Source organism: Megalobrama amblycephala, linkage group LG10, assembly GCF_018812025.1.
Source record: "Megalobrama amblycephala isolate DHTTF-2021 linkage group LG10, ASM1881202v1, whole genome shotgun sequence".
Taxonomy (NCBI): domain Eukaryota; kingdom Metazoa; phylum Chordata; class Actinopteri; order Cypriniformes; family Xenocyprididae; genus Megalobrama; species Megalobrama amblycephala.
Genome location: NC_063053.1, coordinates 20,707,054 through 20,734,863, shown reverse-complemented (window position 1 = coordinate 20,734,863; position 27,810 = coordinate 20,707,054). Strand labels below are relative to the sequence as shown.

Sequence of the window (27,810 nt, the reverse complement as noted above, 5' to 3'; positions counted from 1 at the left end):
AATGAGAATGACACATATTCCTTATAAAAGTAATGAAATACTAAGAAATACCTTGATTTTTTGTTTTTTTTACTTGCAAGTTTTCTCTTATTTTAAATCAATTTAAGTCATCTTGATGCCCCCTTTTGTTAAGTTTGTAAGTTTAAGAGACCCTAGTGAGCCCCGGACTCTAATTGAGAACCACTGGTCTATAGACTTGTAAATATGCTTATAAATATGTACATTATGCTCATCCCGCCCCCGGATTCATCTGATTGGTCCGTTGTTGTATGACTGACATTTATCCTCTGTGACACATGTGAAAAATGAGATTCATCTTGACATAGTGCCTTAACAATGAATTGCTCATTGATGTGGAAAAACCAGAAAGATTCACTATAGGGGCCAAAGACATCCATCCAGCTCATGTTTTCATTGGCTAACCAAAAAATAGAGTCCTGTGTGAACAGCCCCTTAAAATGTTTCACACATATTAAATTTACTTCACTGCACAACACTCCTTGTTTGGGTCATAAACACTTTCCAGCTGCTCTGTAACGTTCCATCACTCTTTCATTCCCTCTTTCCAATCATTTCTTATCACCACTCGTCTTGTTTTAATGACTCCCTGCTCCTCACTTTGCAGTAGAGGGAGTTTGTGATTTAATGACATGTGTTTGTGTGCATGTTTTGAGATGCAGTTTCTGTCTGATTGAGTGATGGTGTGTGTGTTTCTGGGTGGTGGTTGTGACCAGATTATTTCAGATTGCTCTAGACTGTGACCTTTGTGTCAGTATGTCTTTAAAATGTTAGCTAAAGGCAACGCGGCTGGTGGACAGGAGGATGTTAAAAACCTGTGATTGTTCAAAGGGATGGTCTTTCACATCTTAGGATGTGACCTGGTGTATGTGAGCTCTGCTTGAATAAGGTATGTTTACATTAGCAAGACAAAACAGAGAGCTATCAAAAATCAGCTCATTATTAAAACCAAACAACAAGGGAAAATCATCTTTTTTTTTACGTTTAGACATCATAGTGTAAACCAATGTGCACACACCAACAGTTTTATTGTAAACTAAAAGTAAAATTTATTAAAAACCATTTTCTCTCTCTCTCACACACACACATACTTGTATATATGGTTTACGGGGACTCACCATAGATGTAATGGTTTTTATACTGTACAATCTGTATATTCTATCCCCCTAAACCTACCCATCACAGGAAACTGTCTGCATTTTTTGAATTTCAAAAAAACACCATTTAGTATGTGAAAAATAACAATCACTGCAATAATGATCCAATCATAGACTCTTAAAGGTGCCGTAGAACGTCTTTTCAAAAGATGTAATATAAGTCTAAGGTGTCCCCTGAATGTGTCTGTGAAGTTTCAGCTCAAAATACCCCATAGATTTTTTTAAATACATTTTTTTAACGGCCTATTTTGGGGCATCATTAACTATGCGCCGATTCAGGTTGCGCGGCCCCTTTAAATCTGTTGCTTCCTGTCCTCCAGAGCTCTCGACTATAAGTGAAGTTATATAGTGCATAAACAAAGTTAGCTAATATAACCCTCAAATGGATCTTTACAAGATGTTCGTCATGCATGCTGCATGCATGGATCGGATCATGTGAGTATAGTATTTATTTTGATGTTTACATTTGATTCTGAATGAGTTTGATGGTGCTCTGTGGCTAAAGCTAACGTTACACACTATTGGAGAGATTTATAAAAAATGAAGTTGTGTTTGCGCATTATACAGACTGCAAGTGTTTAAAAATGAAAATAGCGACGGCTCTTGTCTCTGTGAATACAGTAATAAACGATGGTAACTTTAACCACATTTAACAGTACATTCGCAACATGCTAATGAAACATTTAGAAAGACAATTGACAAATATCACTAAAAATATCATGTTATCATGGATCATGTCAGTTATTATTGCTCCATCTGCCATTTTTTGCTATTGTTCTTGCTTGCTTACCTAGTCTGATGATCCCGACTGTTACGTAACAGTCGGTGTTATGTTGCGATTCGCCTGTTTTCCGGAGGTCTTTTAAACAAATGAGATTTATATAAGAAGGAGGAAGCAATGGAGTTTGAAACTCACTGTATGTCTTTTCCATGTACTGAACTCTTGTTATTCAACTATGCTGAGGTAAATTCAATTTTTGATTCTAGGGCACCTTTAAGCATTTGCCTATATAAAAAAACAGCAACTTTTTTTTTGCGATTAATCTATAGATTTTTTGCGCTGTCAGATAAACTAATCACATCTAACATAAAAGTTTGTAAGTGTGTGTGTGTGTGTGTGTACACATTAAACAAAAATTAAACTAATAAAAATAAAATGAAAATATGCAATTAAAAGCTAAAATATTAATAAATACTATAATAGTATATAAATAATACTAAAATAACACTGGCCACTCCGAACGCTGAAAACTGAGTAGTGGGTGTGTACTGATCGGGTTTCACTTGAACCATTTATGACCTCTATCTGATAAAAGAATACAGTTTAAGATGATTACATGACCTACACAGTATTGGGTTATTATTAAGCATAATCTATGTAAGATGATATATGTAACCGCACTCATTGATTCTCCTGCTACAAGCCACTTTTCTGTATTTCTATTCCTCGTTTGTACCTTAAATGTCTCCAGTCTCTCCTTTATTCATTCATTCTGTCATGATATATCCTGCCCACCACTCTCTCTCTCTCTCTCTCTCTCTCTGGGCTTTTTGGTAGTGGGCGTGTCTGGGTGTCATCTCATCTCGATTACCACAGTTGTGATTCATGACAAGTGACTCTCTGCCTGGAGACGGGATTACAGCCCTTGTCGTCACAGGAACTGCATTATGCCTCATTGCCCGGCAACCAGAGTCGATTGTAGCCCTGGAACCCCAGGTGGAAAAAAAGTACATTTCTATAATGTACTTAAAGTGCTCTATTTTCGTGCACTAATTTCGTACTTAATATACAAAAAATTCTTCTTTAGTACTTATTAAGATAATATTAACATCTAAGTGTACTCAAATGTGCTATTTTGAGACACCATGAAATATGAACTTAAATGTGCTTTAAATATACTATCTCTGTATTTAAAACATATATTTAGATATCACTTATAGTACATTTGAACCCATAGTGTACTAAATAAATGTTTTTTAAATACAGAGATAGTATATTAAAAGCACATTTTAGTTCATATTTCATGGTGTCTCAAAAATAGCACAGCTGAGTATGCTTAGATGTGCTTAAGATTATCTTAAGTACTAAAGAAGACTTTTTAGTATATTAAGTATGAAATTAGTGCACGAAAATAGAGCACTTTAAGTACATTATAGAAGTGTTTTTTTGGTTTTTTTCACCTGGGACACTTGTGATATGTACATCCACATGACCATTCAGACTACATCAGATTAATAACAGTCTGGATTTAAACTTTCTATTGATTTGTCCTTAATAACCGCAGACAGTCAATAACAGTCTGGATTTAAACTTTCTATTGAGTTGTCCTTAATAGCCGCACACAAAAACAAACCTACAGCACAAGATTCAGCCCAATTATGTACATCCACATGACCGTTCACACTACATCAGACTACATCAGATTAATAACAGTCTGGATTTAAACTTTCTATTGAGTTGTCCTTAATAACCGCACACAAAAACAAACCTACAGCACAAGATTCAGCCCAATTTGCCAATTAAACTCTCCTCTGTTGAACTGATGTACTGAATGTCTCGCACTGAATTCACTTTGTCACTGATCCGGCTCAGATGCCTTGTTCACTCACTGAACAGCAGGTTATCATAGTACTATTAGGGGCTGTTCACAGAGAATGCATTTTTGCATTCCACTGCGCTGCTTTTCTATTGTTTTTCTACACTCACCGACCACTGTGTTAGGTACACCTTGCTTGTACCCCCTTTTGCCTTCATAACTGCCTTAATTCTTCGTGGCATAGATTCAGCAAGGTGCTGGAAACTTTCCTCTTGGATTTTGGTCCATATTGATATGACAGCATCACACAGTTGCTGCAGATTTGTCGGCTGCACATCCACGATGCGAATGATTCCACCTCATCCCAAAGATGCTCTATTGGATTGAGATCTGGTGACTGTGAAGGTGATTTTGAGTAAAGTGAGCTCATTGTCTTGTTCAAGAAACCAGTTTGAGATGATTTGTGACGGCACGTTATCCTGCTGGAAGTAGCAATCAGAAGATACACTGAAGGGTACACTGATGGACATGGTCAGCGTTTAAACGATTCTCATTTGGTACTAAGGGGTCCAAAGTGTGCCAAGAAAATATCTCCCACACCATTAAAGCACCACCAGCAGCCTGAACCGATTATACAGGGCAGGATGGATTCATGCTTTCATGTTGTTTATGCCAAATTCTGACTCTACCATCTGAATGTCACAACAGAAATCAAGACTCATCAGACCAGGCAACGTTTTTCCAATCTTTATATTGCCTAATTTTGGTGAGCCCGTGCGAATTGTAGCCTCAGTTTCCTGTTCTTAGCTGACAGGAGTGGCACCCGGTGTGGTCTTCTGCTGCTGTAGCCCATCTGCTTCAAGGTTCAATGTGTTCAGAGATGCTTTTCTGCAGACCTCGGTTGTAATGAGTGGTTATTTGAGTTACTGTTGCCTGTCTATCAGCTCAAACCAGTCTGGCCATTCTCCTCTGACCTCTGGCATTAACAAGGCATTTTTGCCCACAGAACTGCTACTCGCTGGATATTTTCTCTTTTTTTCGGACCATTTTCTGTAAACCCTAGAGATGGTTGTGCATGAAAATCCCAGTAGATCAACAGTTTCTGAAATGGTTTCTGAAATGCCACGTTCAAAGTCACTTAAAATCACCTTTCTTCCCCATTCTGATGCTCAGTTTGAACTTCAGCAGATCGTCTTGGCCATGTCTATAAGTTGCTGCCATGTGATTTGGCTGACTAGCAGGGATGTATTAAAATGTGCATCTACAACAGTTTCAACAGAGTTATTAATACTGTATATTACGTGTTTTCTGACAAGTTTCCTTTAAAAAAGGAACTGGGATTTAAAAAAGAGTTTGTTTAAACAAGGTGTGTCGGTTGAAATTGAAAGATTTATTAATACGTGTCTCTAAAATGATCAAAATGCAGAATCTTTGTCTCTGAGGAAAGAGGCCTTTGGCCATTTGTGCTATTGTGTCCTTAGAAGGCAATTATAAAGAAAGTTATTTGTATTATGTATATTTTAAACAGATAATGGAGCCGAGTAAAGGGTCGGTGGGGTTGGACGCCTTTGCACAGAACCAACCACCAGCCGTCATAGAGATGCAAATTAATCATGATGTTGAAAGGCAGACCAGCTCATAACAGTGATGACCTCTGCCTTCAAGACCCCCTCGTGGAACTGTGATTAACAAGCCTGAGAGTGTCTTTGTGTGTCTGTTTCCTCCTCTGAAGAGAGAGAGAGACAGTGAAAGATGGAGAGATGGGAGGTGAAAAGAGGGCGAGACTGTATTGGAACGACATGCTGGCTCATTAGTTTGACACCATGCATTTCATTTTAACACAATTAGGATATGGTGAGGCCCGACTTCACACACAGTCGCATACTGCGAACTTATATTTTCATAATGCTCCCAGGTGACAGTATTAGTCCAATGCATTTTTACATTCCACACAGCATTGCTTTTCTGTTGTTTCTCTATGTAAACATGATCTAAATGTATGTGTTTGATTGTTGCACTTGCGTCTCATGTGTGATACAGCGTTCTAAAAACGTTTAAGTTCAACTTTTAAAAAAATTAATGTAGACCTTGCTTTTTTTCTTCTTTCATTCCATTACCCTTCATCTCGCTTTCATATCATTTCTCGCTCCCTTCATATCAAACTAGATTTTTTTTGGTTTACATTTCATGAAGAAAATGTAAGTGGTTTATAATTCTTGCATATGAAAAAGTCAGTATCATAAGTTGTGTTTGCTAGGGCTTTGCTATGTGGTTGCTAAGGTGTAAGATGATTTTTTTTGTGTGTGCATGTGTGTGTTGGTATTTATAACCTTAATTGGTCCAAGTCGCAATCTGATTTTAGGTGATTTTTGGTTCTGTTCACACACAGTATAGTTATGAATGACATTTTATATGCTAACTGAATTTAAGTTTTCTTGGCCAAATTTTGGTGGAATTTGGTTTACCCTTTTATGTTTTATTTTTACTTTGCTTTGGTCACTTTCACTATGGTTACAGGTGGTATTCACGGCTATGATGAGAATAGAAATGGGGATTCACTTTATTGACTCATTCACACAGACCGTATTCAAGCTGCTCCTGGTTGCTGTTGTAGGAACAGGATATTTTGAGAGTCACACCTGCTAGTAAATACGGTTGTCAATTTCAAATACTGTGTGAATATACTGTGGTTCCAAAATATATTAAGTCTATTTTTAAGTCTAATATATAATATATATATATATATATAATATTAATATTAATATTAATATAAATATAATATATATATATATATATATATATATATATATATATATATATATATATATATATATATATATATATATATATATATAATCTTTCAACAGGTTTAGACAGATCCAGACCCATAGTGACCCCCGAGAAGAAATTTGAAGTTCAGTGGGTTTTTCTTGAGTGTTGTAGATTTTTGATAAGAGATATATGGCAAAGTTTGATATAACAACATAGTTATTTTTTTCTTTTTTGTGGCTGTTCCTATATGCCTTGAGTGCAGGTATCATTTCAGTGATTCAGTGTGTTCCATCAGGAGTGAGCAGAACACTGCTTTAGAGCAGATCCTGGAGGAATCTGCAGTCTGGCTGCTTTAGTTGATGAATCACATTTCTGCTCTTCAATGCACTATTAGTTCTCATTCTGAGGGGAGCCACGGCATTCAGCACAGAGTTAGTCTGGCACAGTCTGCATGACTTATTAATGGATCTCGCATATTATGTGAAGTTGACGCTTTTGAACACTTTGGGGGAAAAAACTACAGGAAGTAGTTATTGTTTTGTTCTTTTTAAAAAACTGCCTTTGCGCTTATGAAAAAGTACCATTATGGTAACGCCATAATTTTTGGACATGTGACATGGTAGCACCATTTTTCTATATTTAAAATCATAATAATAATCATAAAAATATATATATTTTTTTATTGCAAGGATGATCAAAAGTGGCAATAAAGACTATTATCATGTCACAAAGGATTTCTATTTTAAATAAATGGTGTTCTTTTGAATTTTCTATTCATCAAAGCATCCTGAAAAAAAAGCATCACAACTGTTTTCAACAATTTGATATTAATATGAAATGTTTCTTGAGCATCAAATTATCATATTAGAATGATTTCTGAAGGATCATGTGACACTGAAGACAGGAGTAATGATGCTGAAAATTCAGCTTTGCCATCACAGGAATAAATGACATTTGAATATGTATTGAAATAGATAACAGTTATTTCAAATTGTAATATTTCACAATATTACTGTTTTTCACTGTGTTTTTGATCAAATAAATGCTGACTTGTTAAGCATAAGAGACTTCTTTTTTTAAATTGTTATTATCAAATTGCATAAATATGAAATAATTTCATGGGTTTTTAATTGAGATTTTATTTTTTTTAAATGATCAGACTGATCAGGGATGGCTAGCAGACCTCTGTTTCATTCACTCTGTCAGTTTCATTGGGTTTCTGCATGGAGTTTATGATAAAAATATGAGTTATATTATTATATGTGTTATGTAATCTTTTTTTGTTTGTTTGTTTGTTTGTTTGTTTTACATAGAGGATTTGTGTTCGACAGCCGGAATAATCTACAGATGCGAGGTCTTGTGGTGCTACTAATGTCCAAAGCAGCCGGTCCAAGTTCCAGTACCAGCGACCTTATTCATGATAGCATGGTCAGCGGCATCTACCCCAGGTAAAGCGATACCTTTCTCTCTCAGGGCCGTGGGGATCCTAACTGCTTCTAGCTTTGAGAAATGCTACTACACACAGGTGAGAGAAAGTGAGAGAGGGAAGGGGACCATACAGAAAGATGTGTGAAAGACAAAAGAAAAAGTATATGGAGAGGGAAAAGAATTGTTTAAGTGTGGACATTTCTAGTTTACATAACATGTTCATCATATTTAACCCTAATAAGCCTACTGTATCATACAGTGTACAGCATAAATGAGTACATCCCCTCTGGACAAATACAAACAATCTATTTTCTTTATGATCACTAACACAATTCATGGAAAGATGGCAAAACTAAAATGTATTAAACATATACATAATAAAAACTGAGAAATATATGTCATTAATAGACATAAAATAAGTAAATTAGCCAATTTGGTTTAAATTAAGGATTGCAGAAATGAGTACACCCTAGATTTAATTCAACAAATGTATAATATTCTAGTACTTAGTATGCCCTCCATAATTTTGAATATACTGCTCTGACCCTTCTTGGCACGGAGTTAGTTTAACTCCTGGATGATGAGCTCCTTAAATGCCCTGATCTTTAATGGGGAGTGTTGCTCAACTCGTCTCTACAGAATCCCCCACAGGCGCTCAAGAGTGTTAAGACTGAGTGCAATACATGTCCACAGAAGGTTTTTCACCTTGGGAGAATGCATTTCCTCATGGTCATATTGAAAAATTGCCCAACAATGCAGGGAATGAGGAAAGGGTAACATCTTCTGTTTCAAGTTTGTGTATTAAATTACTCAGTGGTGTGGGAATTCATGACAGCATTGATAAAGCACAACTCCATCACACCTTCAGCACTCATACATCCCTATATAAGAGCTTTACTACCACTGAACTTTACTGTGGGAACCGGGCACTTCTCACTGTACTCCTCCTCTAGCAACACCATAACATTTTGGATGCTGTTAAATCCAAAATGATTGGTCACATGAGACCAGAGTCTTGATTCCCAAAATCTATATTTTGTAAATATGGGCTTTGGAAATGGCTGACTTTATTGTGCTTTGGCTACAGTAGGTAGTTCCAGTGAGAACAACAACCATGCATGTCATTTCTGCAGGCTGCATCGGGAGATAAACAGTCACTCTTTTCATAGCTTTTGCTGGCTCTGAGACACTCACTTGGTAATTCTCTGCTCTTTGTCTAGCAAAAAAATCCCTCATCACTAAATGAAAGCTTAAAATGAAGGCCTGATTATTTCAGGGGCCTTGTCACAAGTCCATTGTTTTGAATTTCTGTGTTACTTTTGTTGTATTTTCAGACTTAAAACAATGATTTGGTAATCCTCTTGTACCACTGTCCTCTTTTGTGCTAAGAAATAAGTTATATACTATATAACACTTTTAATTGTTAAGAAATTACTTCTCTTTAAATGTTTTGGTTCAACATTCTTACCTGTTGATCAAACATTACCTTTAACTTCTGTTTTATTTAGTAACTTTTAGGAGGGTGTACTCATTTTTGCTACACAACATTTTATTACCATTTTCCTAAATAATTTTGACATGCTTCTTTGGGAATTGATTAAGCAGACTTGCTGGAACATTATATCTCTAAAGAACCCTAACATGTCTTCTAAGTAATTGAGTAATTGCTGACTTTCAGAAGTTTCAGAGGGGGTGTACTCATTTATGCTTTGCACTGTATTTGATACGCTAATTTCCAAGTCCTCTAAGTGTATTTCTAAAAATGCTCACCTTCAGATTGAGGTGTCTTTTTCCTGTGAGTTTTTTATAAAGTAAATGTAATAATAACTTTTATATTGTTTGTAATATTTTAAGATGGACATTTACTGGACTAAAGCCACCTTTGTAACTTGTAACTCCAAACATCTTTAAAAAAAAACATGTTAAAATGTTTGTATTAAATATTATACAACAGGCTTTTGAGGCGTTTAAGTTCTCTTTAATCATTGTATTGTATTGCATGCTTTGCCCCCCACAATTAAAACTACAGAGCATAAATCTAAGAATTTTAAACAAAGACGTATTTTTGGGAGCGATAGAGGGACAACTAATATTCATATGCATTTAATGTAGGTAGTCTGCTATACTGTTACAAACATTTCATTGATTTATATTACAAGCTATTAGAATTTCATCTTTCTTTTTGGCCCTGTCAATAACAACATCTGTACAAAATTGCATATTTTTGTTAAGTTTGGGCCTCTGAATGAACTTGATGTATTTTTTCCTCCTTGAGTGTAAGCTCCATATTCTCACTATATCATACTATATGACCCATAAAAACCCAATGTCTCAAATATGATATAAAACATAAAACAAATTAAAGAGTTTCAATGACTTTTATTTCATATTTCAGGCTTCTGTAGATAATTTTAAATGGTCTGATGTTGTGAAAAATGCATTATTAAAAGTACCAATATTCCATGCAGTCTCTCAAGGTCATGAAAGGTCATAGTAATTATTAAAGAATTGGAAAAAGTTGTTTAAGCAATCAAAACATATGTAGTAACCTCCTCTGCTGTTTGGTGGAGAAGCCTTTGCAGTCTCTGGAACAAATCTAACACACTCGTGGGTATTATATTACAGCAGACACTGTTTGTTCAAGTTGTCTTCAACTCTTTAAATAAAGTTTGCCTGCTGAAATCCACACCCTGATGAAGGATCTTCAAGCCGCAATGCACTGGTTGTGGCTTTTAATGTTGTAGCTCTATTTTAATGTAGACGTTTTAATATCATACCCAATTATTTTGTTTTTCAGACCACTGTCTACTGTAGTTTGATATATACTAAAGCATGTCAGTTTTAGAAGTATAGCATGTCAACTTCCCAAAAGTATTTCATATCAGCATATAAGTGGTCGCATGTGTGTGTTCGTTGGTGCGAAAGGTGGAGAGACATTAATAATCATTTTTAAAAATCATGATGTATTCTTGACTGGTGTCTGGGCATCAGGTTTAGAGAAGTTTCATTTAGACTCCTTGAAAGCTGCAGGCTCCTGAAGATTTGATTTCTGAGACGATGAGGTTCAAATTTCACCTGAGGCCAATTAGAAATGTAGCCGTTTTCTCTTTCCAGAAGTGAAAGTGAAAAAAGATGACATTTGTTTTAAAAACATAGCATTGAATTTGGAGAGAACAAGGTTTAATGGAAAACGAGGTCTATGGTAACCACGTTGTTGCATGCGTGTGTGTGTGTAATAGACAGATCATCGGAAACAGGATATGAAAGTGTGCGGGGTAAATTATGTCCAGTTAAGGACACGAAATTGACACACATGCAGCACACACACTCGTGCAACTACTTCCACCGCTGCGCCTCTGAAGGACGCTTGCTCTAAACAGGCTGGTGTGTGTGTGCGAGTCCTTTGGCTGCAGTGCCAGGGAGTTACCAGAAACGGCTGTTGTACTTGGCAGCATGTGTGTGTGTGTATGTGTGTGTAAGCTGTCTGAATGAACTCTTTCTCTCTCACCGAGTGGGGAAAGAGAGTGTCAAAGCAAGTGAGAGGAGGGACCGGCACTAATCGCTACACTCCTATATTTTTTCGCCCTGGTTCTCTTGGTTCTACAACCTCATGTTTTCCTCCAAACAGGAAGTGACCTCATAGTTCCACAGCTGGGAGGTGGGTGTCATGGAAACAAGATGGTGATGTAGTTGTCCTGAGACTTGTAAGACTCGGGGTTGACCCATTGTGTGTGTGTGTGTGTGTGTGTGTGTTTGAAAAAGGGTGAGGTGAGTGTTGGTGAACGCACAAATACACATTTAAAGAGAAAGTTCACCCAACAAAAATGTCATTATTTATTCCAAATGACTTCATTCTTCTGTGGAACACAAGAAGTGAATTTTTGAAAAATCCAACATTCAAACCCATAAAAGCACAATGAGTTGTCCATATGACCAAAGACTATGGTGTTTGCGCATGAAGGCACCTCACGAAACTGATTTCGGACAGACTTCTGAGGCAGTGTAACAGTTTAAAGACCTACAGCAAAATAACGAAAGCTTTGGTGATAACTAAGCGAATATTTAATTACTGCAGTAGTAATTTCTCACTAAAAATTACATCAAAAGTGGAAAACAATGGTCAAAAACTTACTTTTACGCACAAACTGACCATCAACTGCAATTTTTAGGTGCCATCTTTATTTTTAGCTCAACTGTCACAGAACTGGCACAGGATTGTGGGTTATCAACAACAGCAAAGGATACATCAATGCTGCCTTCAAAAATGTATGAGATGAAGGCATCTCTTGATACAGGAAGTAAAGCTAACGTTAGATTCGGATGTACCTTGATGCCTTCCTACCTCAGAAAGCTCCTCCAAATCGCTGATTGATAAAGTTATTGCATCACTGCAGCTGCCATTAGAAGCTCCAGTTCCCATAGAAACCTGAATACTTGCGCTTAGGACTGCATGTGCGTTCATATCAGATTTTGTTGCTGATTTGAAATATGTTATTTAATTGTGAGTTCGGCAAGCAGTTTTTGAGATTTCAGGATTCCCCCATTCAAATAGATAGGACTTGGTCTTAATGCCCTGAAGCATTGCAAAGATTGCCACTGACTGAGTGACCAGATTTTCCTTGAAAGGGACTTTGATATGACTTACATTCCCAAACTTCAGAAATTGTATGATAATTTTTTGAGACAAATAGACCGAAATCATAGAGAGAAAAGTAGTGCTGATTTGTACATCGGTCATTCTTTTGAATCAGATCTTTGCAACGACTCAACTGATCTGGTTCACAATGAATGATTCTGAGACGGTGCACTTCTATAGACCACTTTGGAGCAGACGTCACAATTACGTCACTTGCAGCTGCGCGCGCATACTGGTTGCAGAATAATAGTGGTAGCAATTGAAGGAAAATGTGCAAAATCCACAGAAAAAGAGAAAAATGTTTTGTTGTGCCTCTGGATGTTGGAATCGGAATGCAAAAAATATAGTCTTCATTTTTAAAGAAAACCATCGTTAAAAACGTCCTTTGAAGATAAACAGAGACGTTTCACAGACTGGACTGATGACATCTGTAAGGATTAGTCTACTATTAAAGCAGGAATTTGATGTAAACAGTAAGTGTACATAATATTCACATATGCAGTTCAGAGGACATACATACATAGCAGTTACATCATGAAATAATTATAATTAAAATAATTTAAACCTATAGTATTTTACATAGATAACTTTTAAACATAATAATTTTTATTTCACAATTCTGACTTTTTTTTCTTGCATTTGCGTGTTTATTACTCCCAGTTCGGACTTTATAACTCACAATTGTGAGTTTATTTCACAATTCTGAGAGGGAAAAAGTCAGAATTGCGGGATTTGCAATTGCGGAATTGCAATTCAGAAAAGACAGAATAACGAGTATATCTGACAATTCTGTTTTTCTTTGTAAGAAATGTGAGATGTAAACTCAGATTTGCGAGAAATAAAAGTCAGAATTGTGAGATATAAACTCGAAATTAACTTTTTTTATTCTTTTATTTCGTGGCTTCCATAGACTTCTACTGCTCAACTGTCATTTTCTGCAACCAGCTAGGCTCCGCCCACAAAAAACGTCATCGCTGTTTGCAAACACCAAATTGGTCGATGGGAGAATGTGCAACAACCAATATGGCGAATAAGCCCCACCTTCTAAGTGAAAGAGCCAATCGTTGATTAGTAAAATCATCGCGTCACTGCAGCTACAGTTAGAAGCTCCGGTTGCTATAGAAACGGGCAGCGTTCTCAGACTCGCGTTCATGACTGCGCATGCACATTGGCTGGTCTAGCATGAAAAACAAGCTGTTTTAAACAATATTTGAACATAAGAAACAAGCTTTATTAGACTGTTGTTGTCAGATTTCATTGGTGTTTTCAAATATGAAATTTAATCGTAAGCTTAGTTAACAGTTTTGGAGAATTTGATGTTTCCCCATTCAAAGAGCTGCACCTGAATGCCCGAGAGGCGTTTCAAAGATGGCCGATGTACATGTCATCTGGGCCACTTTTTTGATACTTTTACGGACCAAAAAAAAAAATCTTTTTGTGTTCAGCAGAAAAATGGAAGTCACGTGGTTTGAAACAGGTTAGTTAAGAATAAACATGTCTGTGGTAGTTACCTCTTTCTCACATACATGTACCTAGAGCTTTTCCTCTCCCCCTTTCTGTTCTGAATCTGTTCTCTTTCTTTGTCAGTCGTCTCTTTTTCCTTTCAACTTCCCCCCTTCTCTCCCTCCTCCGATGACACCTTTCGCTCTCTTGTTCCTGGTTAGAGGTGTGTTTGATGGTGGTGATGGATGAATTGCTGTGCTGCTCTCCTCCTCCTTGACATGCAGCATTTGTAAAATGTCCCTTCGAGTCACTTTCTCTCTCACACACACAGTGTTGTGTGGTTGTGTGTGCATGTCAGGTGGATGGTAAGTGTGTGTGTTCTCTTTTGACAGAAATGCTCATGGTTAGTGGGTGTGTGTTTGATCGCATACGTGCACAAGTGCATCTTGCTGAGAGAGACATCTGTTTGAATGATTGTGCGACATTGCTTTTAAAGGTATGTCGGGGAACATGAGTGCAACATTCAGCAGACTTTGGCTGTGTCCGAAAGCTGAAAAATAAGCATTGTAGTCACTAAATGTTTGCTTGGTTAAGGGTTCTTGAATTTGTTTTAGATCATTAGACATTGCATCCTGAAAGCAGGTCTGTTTCTTTAGGTGGTTCTGTCATATGCAAAACACTAGCTGGGTTTCCATTAACATATTTTAATGCAAATTTTGGAATTCCACATAAAAATGCTGGATGGAAAGATCAAGATATGAACAAAATTTCCAAAACGTGATGATCTTTAAAGGATCAACATGTGACACTGAAGACTGGAGTAATGATGCTGAAAATTCAGCTCTGCCATCACAGGAATAAATTACATTGTAAAATACATTCAAATAGAAAATGGTCATTTAATATTTTAACAATATTACTGTTTTTACTGTATTCTTGATCAAATAAGTGCAACCTTGGTGAGCATAAGAGACTTCTTTCAAAAACTTTGAAAAATCTTACTGACCCCAAACTTCTAAATAATATTTATTCATATTTAATAAATATATATATCCAAATAGAGCAGGCCAAACTGTCTTGCTGAGTCTTATTTAGTGCTAGGAGTTTTATATGGGTGTTTTCTGTGTTGTGTGTGTGTCAAGAGGTGAACTCGCATCATAACGAGTTTAGAAGAAAAACAATCTTTCATGATCTTTCATTAAAACATCATCTGCTGAGATGCTGTGTGACAGGTTTAGTGATGCTTTTGGTCAACTGACATCCTGACCTCTAAGGTGATCTGCTGTGAGCTTGCAGGCACACGCTTGACTGTGCTTCAGGGTTAAATTGGCAGAGAAAATAGAGCAAGCAGAGAAAGGGGGCGTGTCAGGGGGCGGAACCCCTCTGCGCCATGGCATCGGTTGCTATGCAACTGAGTTCTGAGGCTATTTATACTCCCTGTGCTGCCCCTCCCACTGACTTCAAAAAAACATAGACGGCATAGCTGCAGATTTGGGGGAAAATTAGATTTCGATTCAACTCCGTCTGTCTGCACACAGCCAAAACACTGCAGACAGTCCAAGGATGAAGGAGACAAAGACTATGTATATATAAAAAAAAGTCATTTCGGGACAGAAAACTGTTCGAAAATGCTGTTTACAAATATCATCACTATTACTAATGAGTATCAAATCAGCAACTCGATACTGGAAGCCACAGGGGACTGAGAAGGACACACACACACACACACACACACACACACACACACACACACACACACCCACACCTTGGCTACATTTACACTGCAGCTGAATGTGGCCCAGATCTTTTTTTTTTTTTTTTTTAAGGTATTAACATGTGGCATTAAAATAGTCAAACTTAGCATGTTAATCTGAATTAAATAAATGGAGGCAATCATTATGAACCTGATGTTCTGTGGAGGCTGCGGTGAAATTACACATCAATTAAGAACGGGGGCAAGGAGGCGGAAAAGGGCCGAAATTGTATTATTGGCATTCTGTGGACTCATTGTCTTCCACCCTAATAGAAATGAAGCATGCCAATGATGGGGAATGATTATGAATGATAAAACCTACATTAATTCAGACTGTTCATGCTGTATATTTAATTTTTTAAAAATTAATCTTAATTTTTAATTTAATTAAATTTTTGCATTTTTTACAGTGACAAATCTATGGAAGAGGATTAGGGCCAAGCAATAATAAAAAAAATAAAACCATCTCGAGATTAAAGTTGTTAAATTTCGAGAAAAAAGTTGAAATAAAATGTTGAGAATAAACTCATTAAATTACGAGAAAAAACTCATTAAATTTCAAGAAAAAAGTCGTTAAATTATGAGAACAAATTCGTAATTTAACGAATTTGTTCTCGTAATTTAATGACTTTTTTCTCATAATTTAATGAGTTTATTCTCAACATTTTATCTCGACTTTTTTCTCGAAATTGAACGAGTTTTTTCTCGTAATTTAATGACTTTATTCTCAACATTTTATCTCAACCTTTTTTCTCGAAATGTAACAAAATTTTTCTCATAATTTAACGAATTTGTTCTTGTAATTTAACGACTTTTTTCTCGTAATTTAATGACTTTATTCTCAACATTTTATCTCGACTTTTTTCTCGAAATTGAACGAGTTTTTTCTCGTAATTTAATGACTTTATTCTCAACATTTTATCTCAACCTTTTTCTCGAAATTTAACAAGTTTTTTTCTCGTAATTTAACGAGTTTATTCTCAACATTTTATCTCGACTTTTTTCTCAAAATTTAACAAGTTTTTTCTTATAATTTAACAACTTTAATCTCGAGATGGTTTTATTTTTTTTTATTATTGCTTGGCCCTAATCCTCTTCCGTACAAATCAGAATTAAACTGTCACATTTAATTTTGGCTGTTTACATTATATTTTTATTTCTTTTCTTTTTTATTTGTTACATTTTAATGCATTTTGGGCTTTTCATACTGTACTTTTAATTATTTGTTTTTTTATTTAGTGTTAATTTTTAATTTTAATTAAAAATTTCACATTTAATGCATTTTGGGCTGTTCACACTGCATTTTTAATTCTTTATTTTTTTAATTAGTTTTTAATTTTTGAGATGCAATTTACTACACACTTTACTTCCATAATCGCATGCATTTCTGAGGTAAACAGGATATTCATTCAGAAAAATGTAGGGTTAATTGTATAAATCAGAATTGAATAGGTTTTTATAAGTGGTCATTTCGCATTCACCAATATAAAAACGACAAGTAGAACTCTACAACTCTTGACCTGAGATGTTGGATGCATACAATTACACTTCTTTAAAGTGTGTTTGAGTTTCCCCAGTCATCCTTATCCATTGTAAATCACATCAACATTTCAGATCAGTATTTACTCGGCACATGCGCCCGTGTCAGCTGAAGTGAAACTGACTGGGATCAGCGGACGCATGGACATGAGAGCTCTGCACAATAGGGATGATTGAGCTCAGGAGATGGTCCATTAATGAACAGCATTTAATGACAACAAGAATTATTGCAGTGCATTGTAATTACCCAAGCACTAGCGCGTGTGTGTGTGTGTGAGAGCACAAGCGGCAACAGCGCTCCTCTCATACTGCCAAACTGAAGAGAATCCCTTCATCAAAAACGTTTTTTTTCTTCATTCTCTCACCCTCTTTTCTTTCCATGTCTCCCGCTCTGAAGGAGGGGTAAGTGGTCATCAGCGCTAACGTCTCTCTCTTGTGTCTGGAAGGTGGTTATCGCTGAGACCTCAATGGTTCAAGCTGATTATGGTCCTGAACCCAAATCAACATTTGATTATAACGTCTGTGTGATGGCGTTGTGATAATCTGGCTCGTCTGATAATCAGTGGCAGTTGGTAGTTTGTGAAGTGCATTATGGTCACCAGGACACTTCAGGACGCTCTCTGGGTTATTTGTTCTGCAGAAGAACCTTTGGGCTAAAATCAATCCTTTCTGTATAAAGTGTGCTATAGAATCTATATTCCTTCTCAGAATCTTAATGTTTCTCTTTTTCTCTCTCTTTCAGTCAGCGGAACTTGGCTGAGATCACGGAGCTGATTCACACGGCCTTCCTGGTGCATCGTGGGATTGTTAATCTGAAGGAGTGGACGAACTCGGACGGCCCTCTCAAAGACATGCAGTTTGGGAACAAGATGGCTGTTCTGAGCGGTGATTTCCTGTTGGCGAACGCCTGCACTGGATTGGCCCAGCTCAATGACACCAAGGTACTAAATATGTTCTGTAAATAGTCCACTCCAGGTTTTTTCCATTGCTTACGCCATGCTACTCAGAGTTCGCTCCATTATAAAAAAAAAAATGTGCATAAATAAATAGTACAAACATTTTCTTAGCAATCTATACAGCCATTAAAAAGTTTGGGGCAGGTAAGATTTCTTTTTAAAATAAAGTAATACTTTTATTCAGCAAGGATGCATTCAACTGATCAAAAGTGGCAGTAGTGAAATTTATAATGTTACAAAAGAATCGTAATTCAAATGAACACTGCTCTTTTGAATCCTGAAAAAATTGCATCACAATTTCCAAAAAAATATTAAGCAGCACAATTGCTTTCAACCTTGATGATAATAAATGTTTCTTGAGCATTAGAATGATTTCTGAAGGATCATGTGACACTGAAGACTGGAGTAATGATGCTGAAAATTCACCTTTGACATCACAGGAATAAATTACATTTTAAAATATATTCAAATAGAAATAGTTTTTCTAAATTGCAATAATATTTCACAGTATCACTACTGTATATTGATCAAATAAATGCACCCTTGGCAAGCATAAAAGACTGCTTTAAAATTGTAAAAATATTAAATTTAAAAATCTTACCCACCCCAATCTTTTAAATAGTAGTGTAGATCAGGACATGGCACAGATTTCAATAAAAAAAAAAAAAAAAAAAAATTATAAATATTATAAACTAACCACTAACCCTGACAGAAAAGGGAAGGAAAGTGTTTCTTTTATATTTTTTGCATTTTCAGGGTTAAAATATATTACTATCAGACATCCCCAAATAGAGGTTTTGTCAGATTTCGCTTACTTCTGGTATTAATAAACCGACATCTCTTCATGCTGGAGGTATAGGCTACTTTTTCATCACATTTGTGTTTTTATGCAAAACATTGAAAGAAAAAAAAGGGAAAATCATGTCACCGGCTTCTGACTTCAGTCCTCAAAGACTTTGTTCGCCATGCTGTACGCTGTGTCCTCGCTTGCTAATTTCCATACACTTGCATTCTCCCACATTCTCTTGCGCTCTTAATGTGTGTGCGTGAGTGTGTGTGTGTGTGTGTGTGTGTGTGTGTGTGTGTGTGTGTGTGTGTGTGTGTGTGTGTGTGTGAGCATATGTCTCCTACACCCCTCATTAAGTGTCAGTGTTCTCCTCCAGCTCTAATTAGAGTCGCAGTCAAAGCACCGTCTAACTGCATGCGGCCAGCAGCCCCACTGCCTCTCTCGACTCAGGGATACAGCATCTCACTAGAACATCTTTATGAATATCATATAGCATTATGAATGGCCAGTTCAGATGTAAAGTGATGATAGAATACATCAGGACATTTTAGAGCGTCGTTTCCCAACCTATTTTGTCTTATGTACCCTATTGATATGGCTCAAATAACCCTGAAGTGTGTTACTTTTAACTCACAGGCAGGCTCTGTTCTAGTGGCTCAAATTGAAATCAACCCTCATAAGTTACTGATTTAAAATGCTCTACATAGGCAACAATTCCATGCATTATACAAATAGCACTCTATATCTGAAGCACAGAGGAGCACAATTGCATTCTAAAAGTTGTAACTTCTTCCTGAGTCTCTCCATCAGTGTCCGACTCCGGTTTGAACAATGTAAGGCTGAACACGTTACTGACAATCGTCATTTTTGGCTGCGTGAGATTCACCAGTTTTGTTGTTGTTGAGCAACCGAAGTGCAAGATGTTGAAGCTCCACCTTCTTTTGGAAAGCGGGCCAGGAGCAGTAGCTCATTTGCATTTAAAGGGACAGACACAAAAACGTGTTTTTGCTCACACCCAAATTGGGGCAAATTTGACAAGCTATAATAAATTATCTGTTGGGTATTTTGAGCTGAAACTTCACAGACACATTCTGGGTTATATTACATCTTGTAAAAGGGGCATTATAGGTCCCCTTTAATACATTTTAAAATCATGCCAGTGATGGCAAACCTGAATTTTCAGCAGACATTACTCCAGTCTTCAGTGTCACATGATCCTTCAGAAATCATTCCAATATGCTGATTTGGTGCTCAAGACACAATTCTTATTATTATCAATGTTATCTTAATATTTTTGTGGAAACTGTGATAGTTTTTTTTTTTTTTTATGAATAGAAAGTTTGAAAGAACTGAATTTATTTGAAACAATATTTTTGGTTTAAAAATTCAATGTAAAAGTCTTTACTGATAAATGTAATGCATCAAAACAACAACAACAAACTACTGACCCCAAACTTTTGAACGGTATTCTCTCATATTGTTTGGCATTTGTTCGGTGCATTATGGGATTGCATTCTCTGTGAAGGATGTTATGTTGCCTTAGAATTTGGTCAAAAAGTATTTATATTAGAAAGCAACATAATTGTGCTATTATCTTCATGCCTATGGTCCCTTGAAATGCTGCCTATGAAGAAAGCTCACTTGGGATTTGGTTTATCCAATTTTTATACTGAGCCATAGTATTTAATTATTTCATTTTTGTTTTAATTCATTCATTTATATAATTATTTAAAGGGTTAGTTCACCCAAAAATGAAAATTATGTCATTAATGACTCACCCTCATGTCGTTCCAAACCCGTAAGACCTCCGTTCATCTTTGGAACACAGTTTAAGATATTTTAGATTTAGTCCGAGAGCTTTCTGTCCCTCCATTGAAAATGTATGTACGGTATACTGTCCATGTCCAGAAAGGTAATAAAAACATCATCAAAGTAGTCCATGTGACATCAGTGGGTTAGTTAGAATTTGTTGAAGCATCTAAAATACATTTTGGTCCAAAAATAACAAAAACTACGACTTTATTCAGCATTGTCTTCTCTTCCGGAATCCTTTCCATTGAATTGATTCCATTGAATCCTTTCATCTGTTTGCGTTGGTAATGCACTTTTACGTCACTGTGGTTGTTTTTGGTGATTAGGACATCCACAATATGCACACCTACGCACCATTTTAAAAAAATATAGCAATACCAAAATACAATCAATGTAGAATAGCTTGAATACAGTGTGCGTCTCCCTCAGACTGTAAACGAAGCTCGGGCGCACCGGATAACACGTCAGCAGCGTCTTACGTCAGCAGCGTCACTGCGGAGCCGTGAACCACACTCCGGAGCAGAAGGGGGCGGTAATGCACCAATAAGCTGGATGCCAACCGCCGTAAAACAGGAAAGAAGAAGAAGAAGAAGCGGAGTCGTGAACGCGGATTGACAACAGACCCGGAAGAGAATACAATGCTGAATAAAGTCGTAGTTTTTGTTATTTTTGGACCAAAATGAATTTTCGATGCTTCAACAAATTCTAACTAACCCACTGATGTCACATGGACTACTTTGATGATGTTTTTATTACCTTTCTGGACATGGACAGTATACCGTACAAACACTTTCAATGGAGGGACAGAAAGCTCTCGGACTAAATCTAAAATATCTTAAACTGTGTTCCAAAGATGAACGAAGGTCTTACGGGTTTGGAACGACATGAGGGTGAGTCATTAATGACATCATTTTCATTTTTGGGTGAACTAACCCTTTAACCTTTTTAAGTATTTTGTTTTCTGTATTATAGATTTTTAACAAGGCAAAAGCAAAAAAAAGTACCCAAGACCTGATTAAGTACACGTACCCCTGTTTGGGATTCACTGTTTTCGAGGATATCGCTTGTCATATCATAATATTAACAGACTAAGTAAAAAGGGATTTGCACTAGGAAACCCAAACATTTCATCTCTCTGTGTCTCTCTAATACACACAGACACACTCAGATGCACTAAGCAGCAGTACGTTGACAGGATCTGTCACCAAGTGCGGCTCTAGAATGCAGCTCTCCCCATGGAGGAAAACAAACTCTTTTCCTTCTGCGTATAGCCTCAGACACACGCACGCACACTCGAGCTCACTTTAATGTGTGCTTGAGCGGACATGGAAATGACTGCAGGGGATTGAGATGATCAGCAGATTGTGGTGACTAATATAAAGAACAGATTCTGTGTTTTTTCTCAAGAGGAGCTCAGCATTCAGACAGCCAGACATCTTATAATCAGGACTCACACCTGATTTTGTGTCTGCGTGTTTAATACACACTCTCTTTAGGTAGATAATGTGGTGTAATACAGTTTGTATTGGCGTATTCCATAGCACCTCCTGGTGGCCGAAATTGGAAATTCCTCACCTGTTTAGAGGTCAAGTGTGTTTTTTTGATGCCTCAATTCTAGTGTAAGGATTTGAGTTAGAGAGTTAGGCTTATAAAGTTAGAGATGGATAGTTATAAATCTGTAAAAATTTGTTTTATTTTGAAATAAACATTCAATTTGTTTTGTTATTGCTGTTGGTGACGTTTTATAAAAGTACAGACAGATGGCGACACGTACACTAAAGTTTCCAAAGTTTGGGGTTTATTTTACATGTAAGATGATAAATGCATTTATAATGTTATAAAAGATTTATATTTCAAATAAATGCGGTTCTTTTGAACTTTCTATTCATCCAACAATCTGAAAAAAATGTATGTATTGTAAAAAAAATAAAAAAATAAATATATATATATATATATATATATATATAAAAATGTATGTACAACTAGTTTCAACATTTATAACATTTCTTATTATGATCAATAAAGCATAAAATAAAAAAAGAGAACAGTAGAAAATGTGGCCTTGGTGAAAGAGCCTACTTTCAAAAATATTAAGATATCTTAACCAACCCCAAACATTTGAACAGTACTGTATATGACTAATATGCACAAACTGCTAAATCTTATTATTAAATATTAAGAACAAAATTTGTCTTTTGAATAAAAAATACCAATGCAAATTGTTGTTTCATCGTCAGTAAGAAATATACGCTATATATATATATATATATATATATATATATATATATATATATATATATATATATATATATATATATGCTAATTTTCTCATTTTACTCGCCATTGGCAGCTGTGGACAGAATGTCATTTTGAGCACTCGTTTTTAGTGAACACACACACACACACACACACACACACACACACATGCACACACACAGAGAAGAGTGTGAGTAAAATCCTTTTTTGTGTGAAACTGAACCTGTTGTGCAGTGAACCGTGATTAAAGCCACACACGCTCTGTTCTGACTCATTGAAGTAGTGACTGACTGACAGGATGTCCAGCCAATCAGAGATCAGACTCTGTAGCTGCAGGTAAAACTTACATATATGTATTTACAATTAGCTAAAGTGATTAAAAATATATATATTTTAAGTGTTCAGTTTTCTCATAGTCCCTTGATGTAACTGACATTCACCCAGCCGGAACCATCCGGACGCATCTCACTCTTCAAACTGCCGTCTATGTAAATGAGGGCGAGGCCCCATTGCATTAGCGGTTCAGTTAGCGTGAGAGCATTAGCGGTGGAAATCAGACGTTCCCTCTCCGCAGCAAAGCGCTTTTTCCCCCTGATTGATCTGTATTATGTATCGCGGCCTTGAGTGGGATCTTGACTTAGTAGACTCTGTGTGAGTGTGTGTGTGTGTGTGAGAGAGAGTGAGAGAGTGAGTGGGATTCTGGCTCGACACTAGTATAAACGGTAAAGGGATCCGCGAGCGGCTGTCTCCTCTTTCTTCTCCTCACAGACCTGTCGGCGAAACATGACTCCGGCTGGATTTGGGAATGAGACGAGACGGAGGGAGGGCAGCTTATCTGATACTTTCCAAAAAAAGCCCCCCCACTTCTCACACACACACACACACACACACACACACACACACACACACACACACACACACACACACACACACACACAAACTCACACGAAAGACATAGACGTACACAAACACACAGTTCAAACACACATTCATTCTTGTGCATACACACACACACATACACGCTTTAATTTCTCCGTGTGGAGTGTGTGAAGCCGCACATCTGGCTGCGCTATAGGGGCTCTCTGTCTTCTCTGGGCTCTGGGTAGAGGAGTCAAGTTCCTCACTGTTTCCTCAAAGATCTGGTTACTCAGAGGGCAAAGAGAGGGAGAGAGAAGGAATAAGTGAGAAAAACAAAGTTTGAGAGAGAAAGTTTGGGGAATGGAGAGGAGTAACATAATATTAAATTTGAGGAATAGCTGAGGAATAGCAGTGTCTGGATAGAAGGCCTCTGCTATTCTAGTTCCCTGGAGATTCTGCCTGTGGTCTTATGATTCAACAGGCAGGTCTTTCGGGAAAAGAGGAAAAAGAACAACGGAGGGTGAAAAAAAGGTGGAGTATGTAGCCTAGGGCGACGGATGGAAGGGATACTGAAGCATGTGATTAGATGAAAGACAGAGCTGTCAGTGACTTACTCCAGCTGACTGTTGTGGAGTAGCTTTAACAGAGTAGCGCCCCCCTCAGGAACATTGCAGGCACTGCACAATCAAGAGTTTTTTGGGGTTTTTTTCCCCAAAATAAAAATGATTTATTTATTTATTCAACCTCATGTCAACTTTTGGTCTTCTATGGAATACAAAAAAAAGAAATTCTGAAGTATTGTACTAGCTATTTTCATTTACAATCAATGAGAAAGGATGATTTCAAAGATGCAAACCATGCATAATTTAAAGCAGTTCAGTTTTAAATTCATGTAACTTTTAAGTTGTTAAATTTAAGTTGTCTAATCATTGAGAAAAGTATAACAAATCATGTTGATTCTTTTTATATTCTACATTATTTTGCTTTTATATATACTGTATGTATATGTGTACGTATACTGTATGTGAGTGGTTTTATAATTGGAGATACATTTTGCATTTCAAAAAGTTAAGGAAAAAAAACTGTTCACTAACACATTCTTTCCAGTATCTTATTAATAACATATTCAATTTTAATAATTGAGTGCTTGCCAAACACAAGCAATTTTCCTTTTTTAACTTTTAATGAAAAGACAGATTTCTTTAAAGTATTGTTTGCCAACTCTGTCAATTCTGTCACATACTGTCAGCATTGTTACTCTACCTTGGTAACAGAGTTTGACGGTAACAGAATTGGCAATTTTAAACTTTTTAGCCTAAAACTCCACTTGCTAGCATAAATGCTAAGAGCACATGGCACTAATGAAATCATGATTAAAAGACTTTTTAACGACCCACTGTGTGATCCGTGATAAATTCAGTTTTCCTTTTGATATTGTGGTAACAATTTTGACATTTTACAAAATAACTCTTGGTGTAAGAACTTTTTAGATTAAAATATTTTCTCAGAGAGAGCACACACCTTTCAGTGCTTCAGATCTTATCAGTGACGGAAAGTGACATCATTTCCTGTATCTTACATAGCTGTGGGAGAAAATTCCACCAATTTAAAGGCAAAGTATGGTACTGTAACAGAATTGACGCAAGATTTATGGACACACATTTTTATAAGACAAAAGTTATTTTTAAACAACTTAATGTTTTAGAATTAGGAAAATGACTATTTGCGCCTATTTGTTTGAATTCTCTCAGAAAATTAATCCTTTGGGATTGGCATTCTTATTCTTTAGATGTCTTATTGAATGTCTTTAGAATTTTGTGACTAGGGATTTTTATGTGTTATTTTGCATGGATATTTTTGTAGTTCAAGAGAACAGCCCAATCAACACTCAAATATCAGATGATTTCCTGTAGGTGTTGAATAACTTTGTGCTATATAGCAGTTTTGTGCTTGTGTGTTTTGAACTGAATCAATAAGCTTGTGCAGATGTCAGGGTCCTCATTAAGCTCTGTATCCTCTGGACATTGCACTGTTTTGACTGGCCATCTGTTTAATAACTGAAGTGATGGTTATTCTATCTGTCCCTCAGATGCTCTTTTAGACTGAGTGGACTGGAAAAAAGTCTTCCCCTATTCCCAAACAGCTCATGTCCTAATAAATACTAATTTCAGAACAGATGGGGCTGATATCAACACTCTTATTCTTAGAGTCTTCATTTATGTGGAAAATATTTTTCTGCCCTAAGTGTTCTAATGTATCTATGTTTGTTATAGGTGGTGGAGCTGATCTCCAGTGCTATCGGAGATGTGGTGCAAGGAATCTATCACGAGAGCTCCAGTTCTGCAGAGGTGCAATATTCAGCCCACTGCACTTACCACATATAGCCACCAGGAGCACACTATGAGACACAAATGAACTACTTTGTACTATCTTTTAACGGCTGCTGAAAATTTAAATATATATTTTATTCTGTAATAATATTTCACAATATTAGTGTTTTTCTAACAAATACAGACTTGGTGAGCATAAATCATTCAGAAACATTTAAAAAATCTTACAGACCTCCAAAATTTAAATGGTAATGTGCCTGTTTATGAAACATTGTCTTTTATTATATTCCTGTTGTGTTGCCTAATATATGAAAGCAACCAGTCAAAGCTATATGTAAATGACTGTAAGGCACAGCTTATGTGGTTTATTGCTGTAATATATATGTACATTCTATGAGATCTCTTTCATTGCTAAGCTTTATTTTTCTTATAAATTAATTATATTTGAGTAGCAGAGGAATCTTTTTAGTGTTTAATGTTTCATATTCAAAGCTTTCAAACAGAGCTAACGACTGAACAAGCAAAACATCTCCAAACAGAGTGAAACACAGGCTGACCTAAAACATCTGCAAACCACTAGTAAATAATGTATGTCAAAGTTTCCTGTGTGAGGCGAGAAACAGGAAAAGTGATGGAGAGGACCACATTTATGTGAGAGAAATGCAACAAGGGAAGGGAGATAGAGAGAGAGAGAGAGAGATTCAAGTTTCTTTTACCCTTTTTAGAGGAGACGTTTCCGAGCAGATGTTTGCATCAACTTTCCTTCCTTCGGTTACACATCCCCCCACCCTCATACCATCAGTTTTTTGTTTACTCTCTAATTTTTTTTAAGTTACATACTTAAAGTTTCCTGCAACATTCTGTTTGTTTGGGAATTGAAATTAATTTGACTAAAAGTTTCCTTTTGGTTGTGGTCTTCGAGGGCTTGTTTTTATGATATATTCTAGCCATTACTAAGCCATTACTCTAGTCTTCAGTATCACATGATCCTTCAGAAACCATTCTAATATGCTGATTTGGTGTTTAAGAAACATTTCTTCTTATTATCAATGCTTAAAACAGTTGTGCTGCTTAATATTTTTAATGGAAACTGTAATGCTTTTCTTTCAAGATTCTTTGATAAAAGGAAAGTTCAAAAGCACAGCATTTATCTAAAATTGAAAGCTTTTGTAACTACAAACTGAATTCTGGAAATATTGGGACATTTTTCAAATTTGAATAAAATAAAAACTAAAAGACTTTCAAATCACATGCGCCAATATTTTATTCACAATAGAACATAAATAACATAACAAATGTTTAAACTGAGAAATCTTACACTTTTATCCACTAAATGAACATTTCAAATTTGATGCCTGCTACAGGTCTCAAAAAAGTTGGCACGGGGGCTGAAAAAGCAAGAAATTTTGAAAAGATTCAGTTGGGAGAACATCTAGCAAATAAGTTAATCATGTTACAGACCTGATATCAATTAGCTATAAAAAGGGATGTTTTAGAGAGGCAGAGTCTCTCAGAAGTAAAGATGGGC

At 36.3% G+C, this 27,810-nt stretch overlaps 1 protein-coding gene across 1 annotated transcript in view; it reads left to right on the top strand.

Annotated features, from left to right (window-relative positions):
- pdss2 (prenyl (decaprenyl) diphosphate synthase, subunit 2) overlaps positions 1–27,810 on the top strand; it is a 41,250-nt gene that overhangs the window by 6,103 nt on the left and 7,337 nt on the right. The window contains exons 2-4 of the mRNA XM_048205340.1: positions 7,798–7,932; positions 18,026–18,224; positions 26,226–26,300. Of these exons, the coding sequence (XP_048061297.1) occupies positions 7,798–7,932; positions 18,026–18,224; positions 26,226–26,300 (409 nt within the window). The remainder of the gene's footprint in view (positions 1–7,797; positions 7,933–18,025; positions 18,225–26,225; positions 26,301–27,810) is intronic.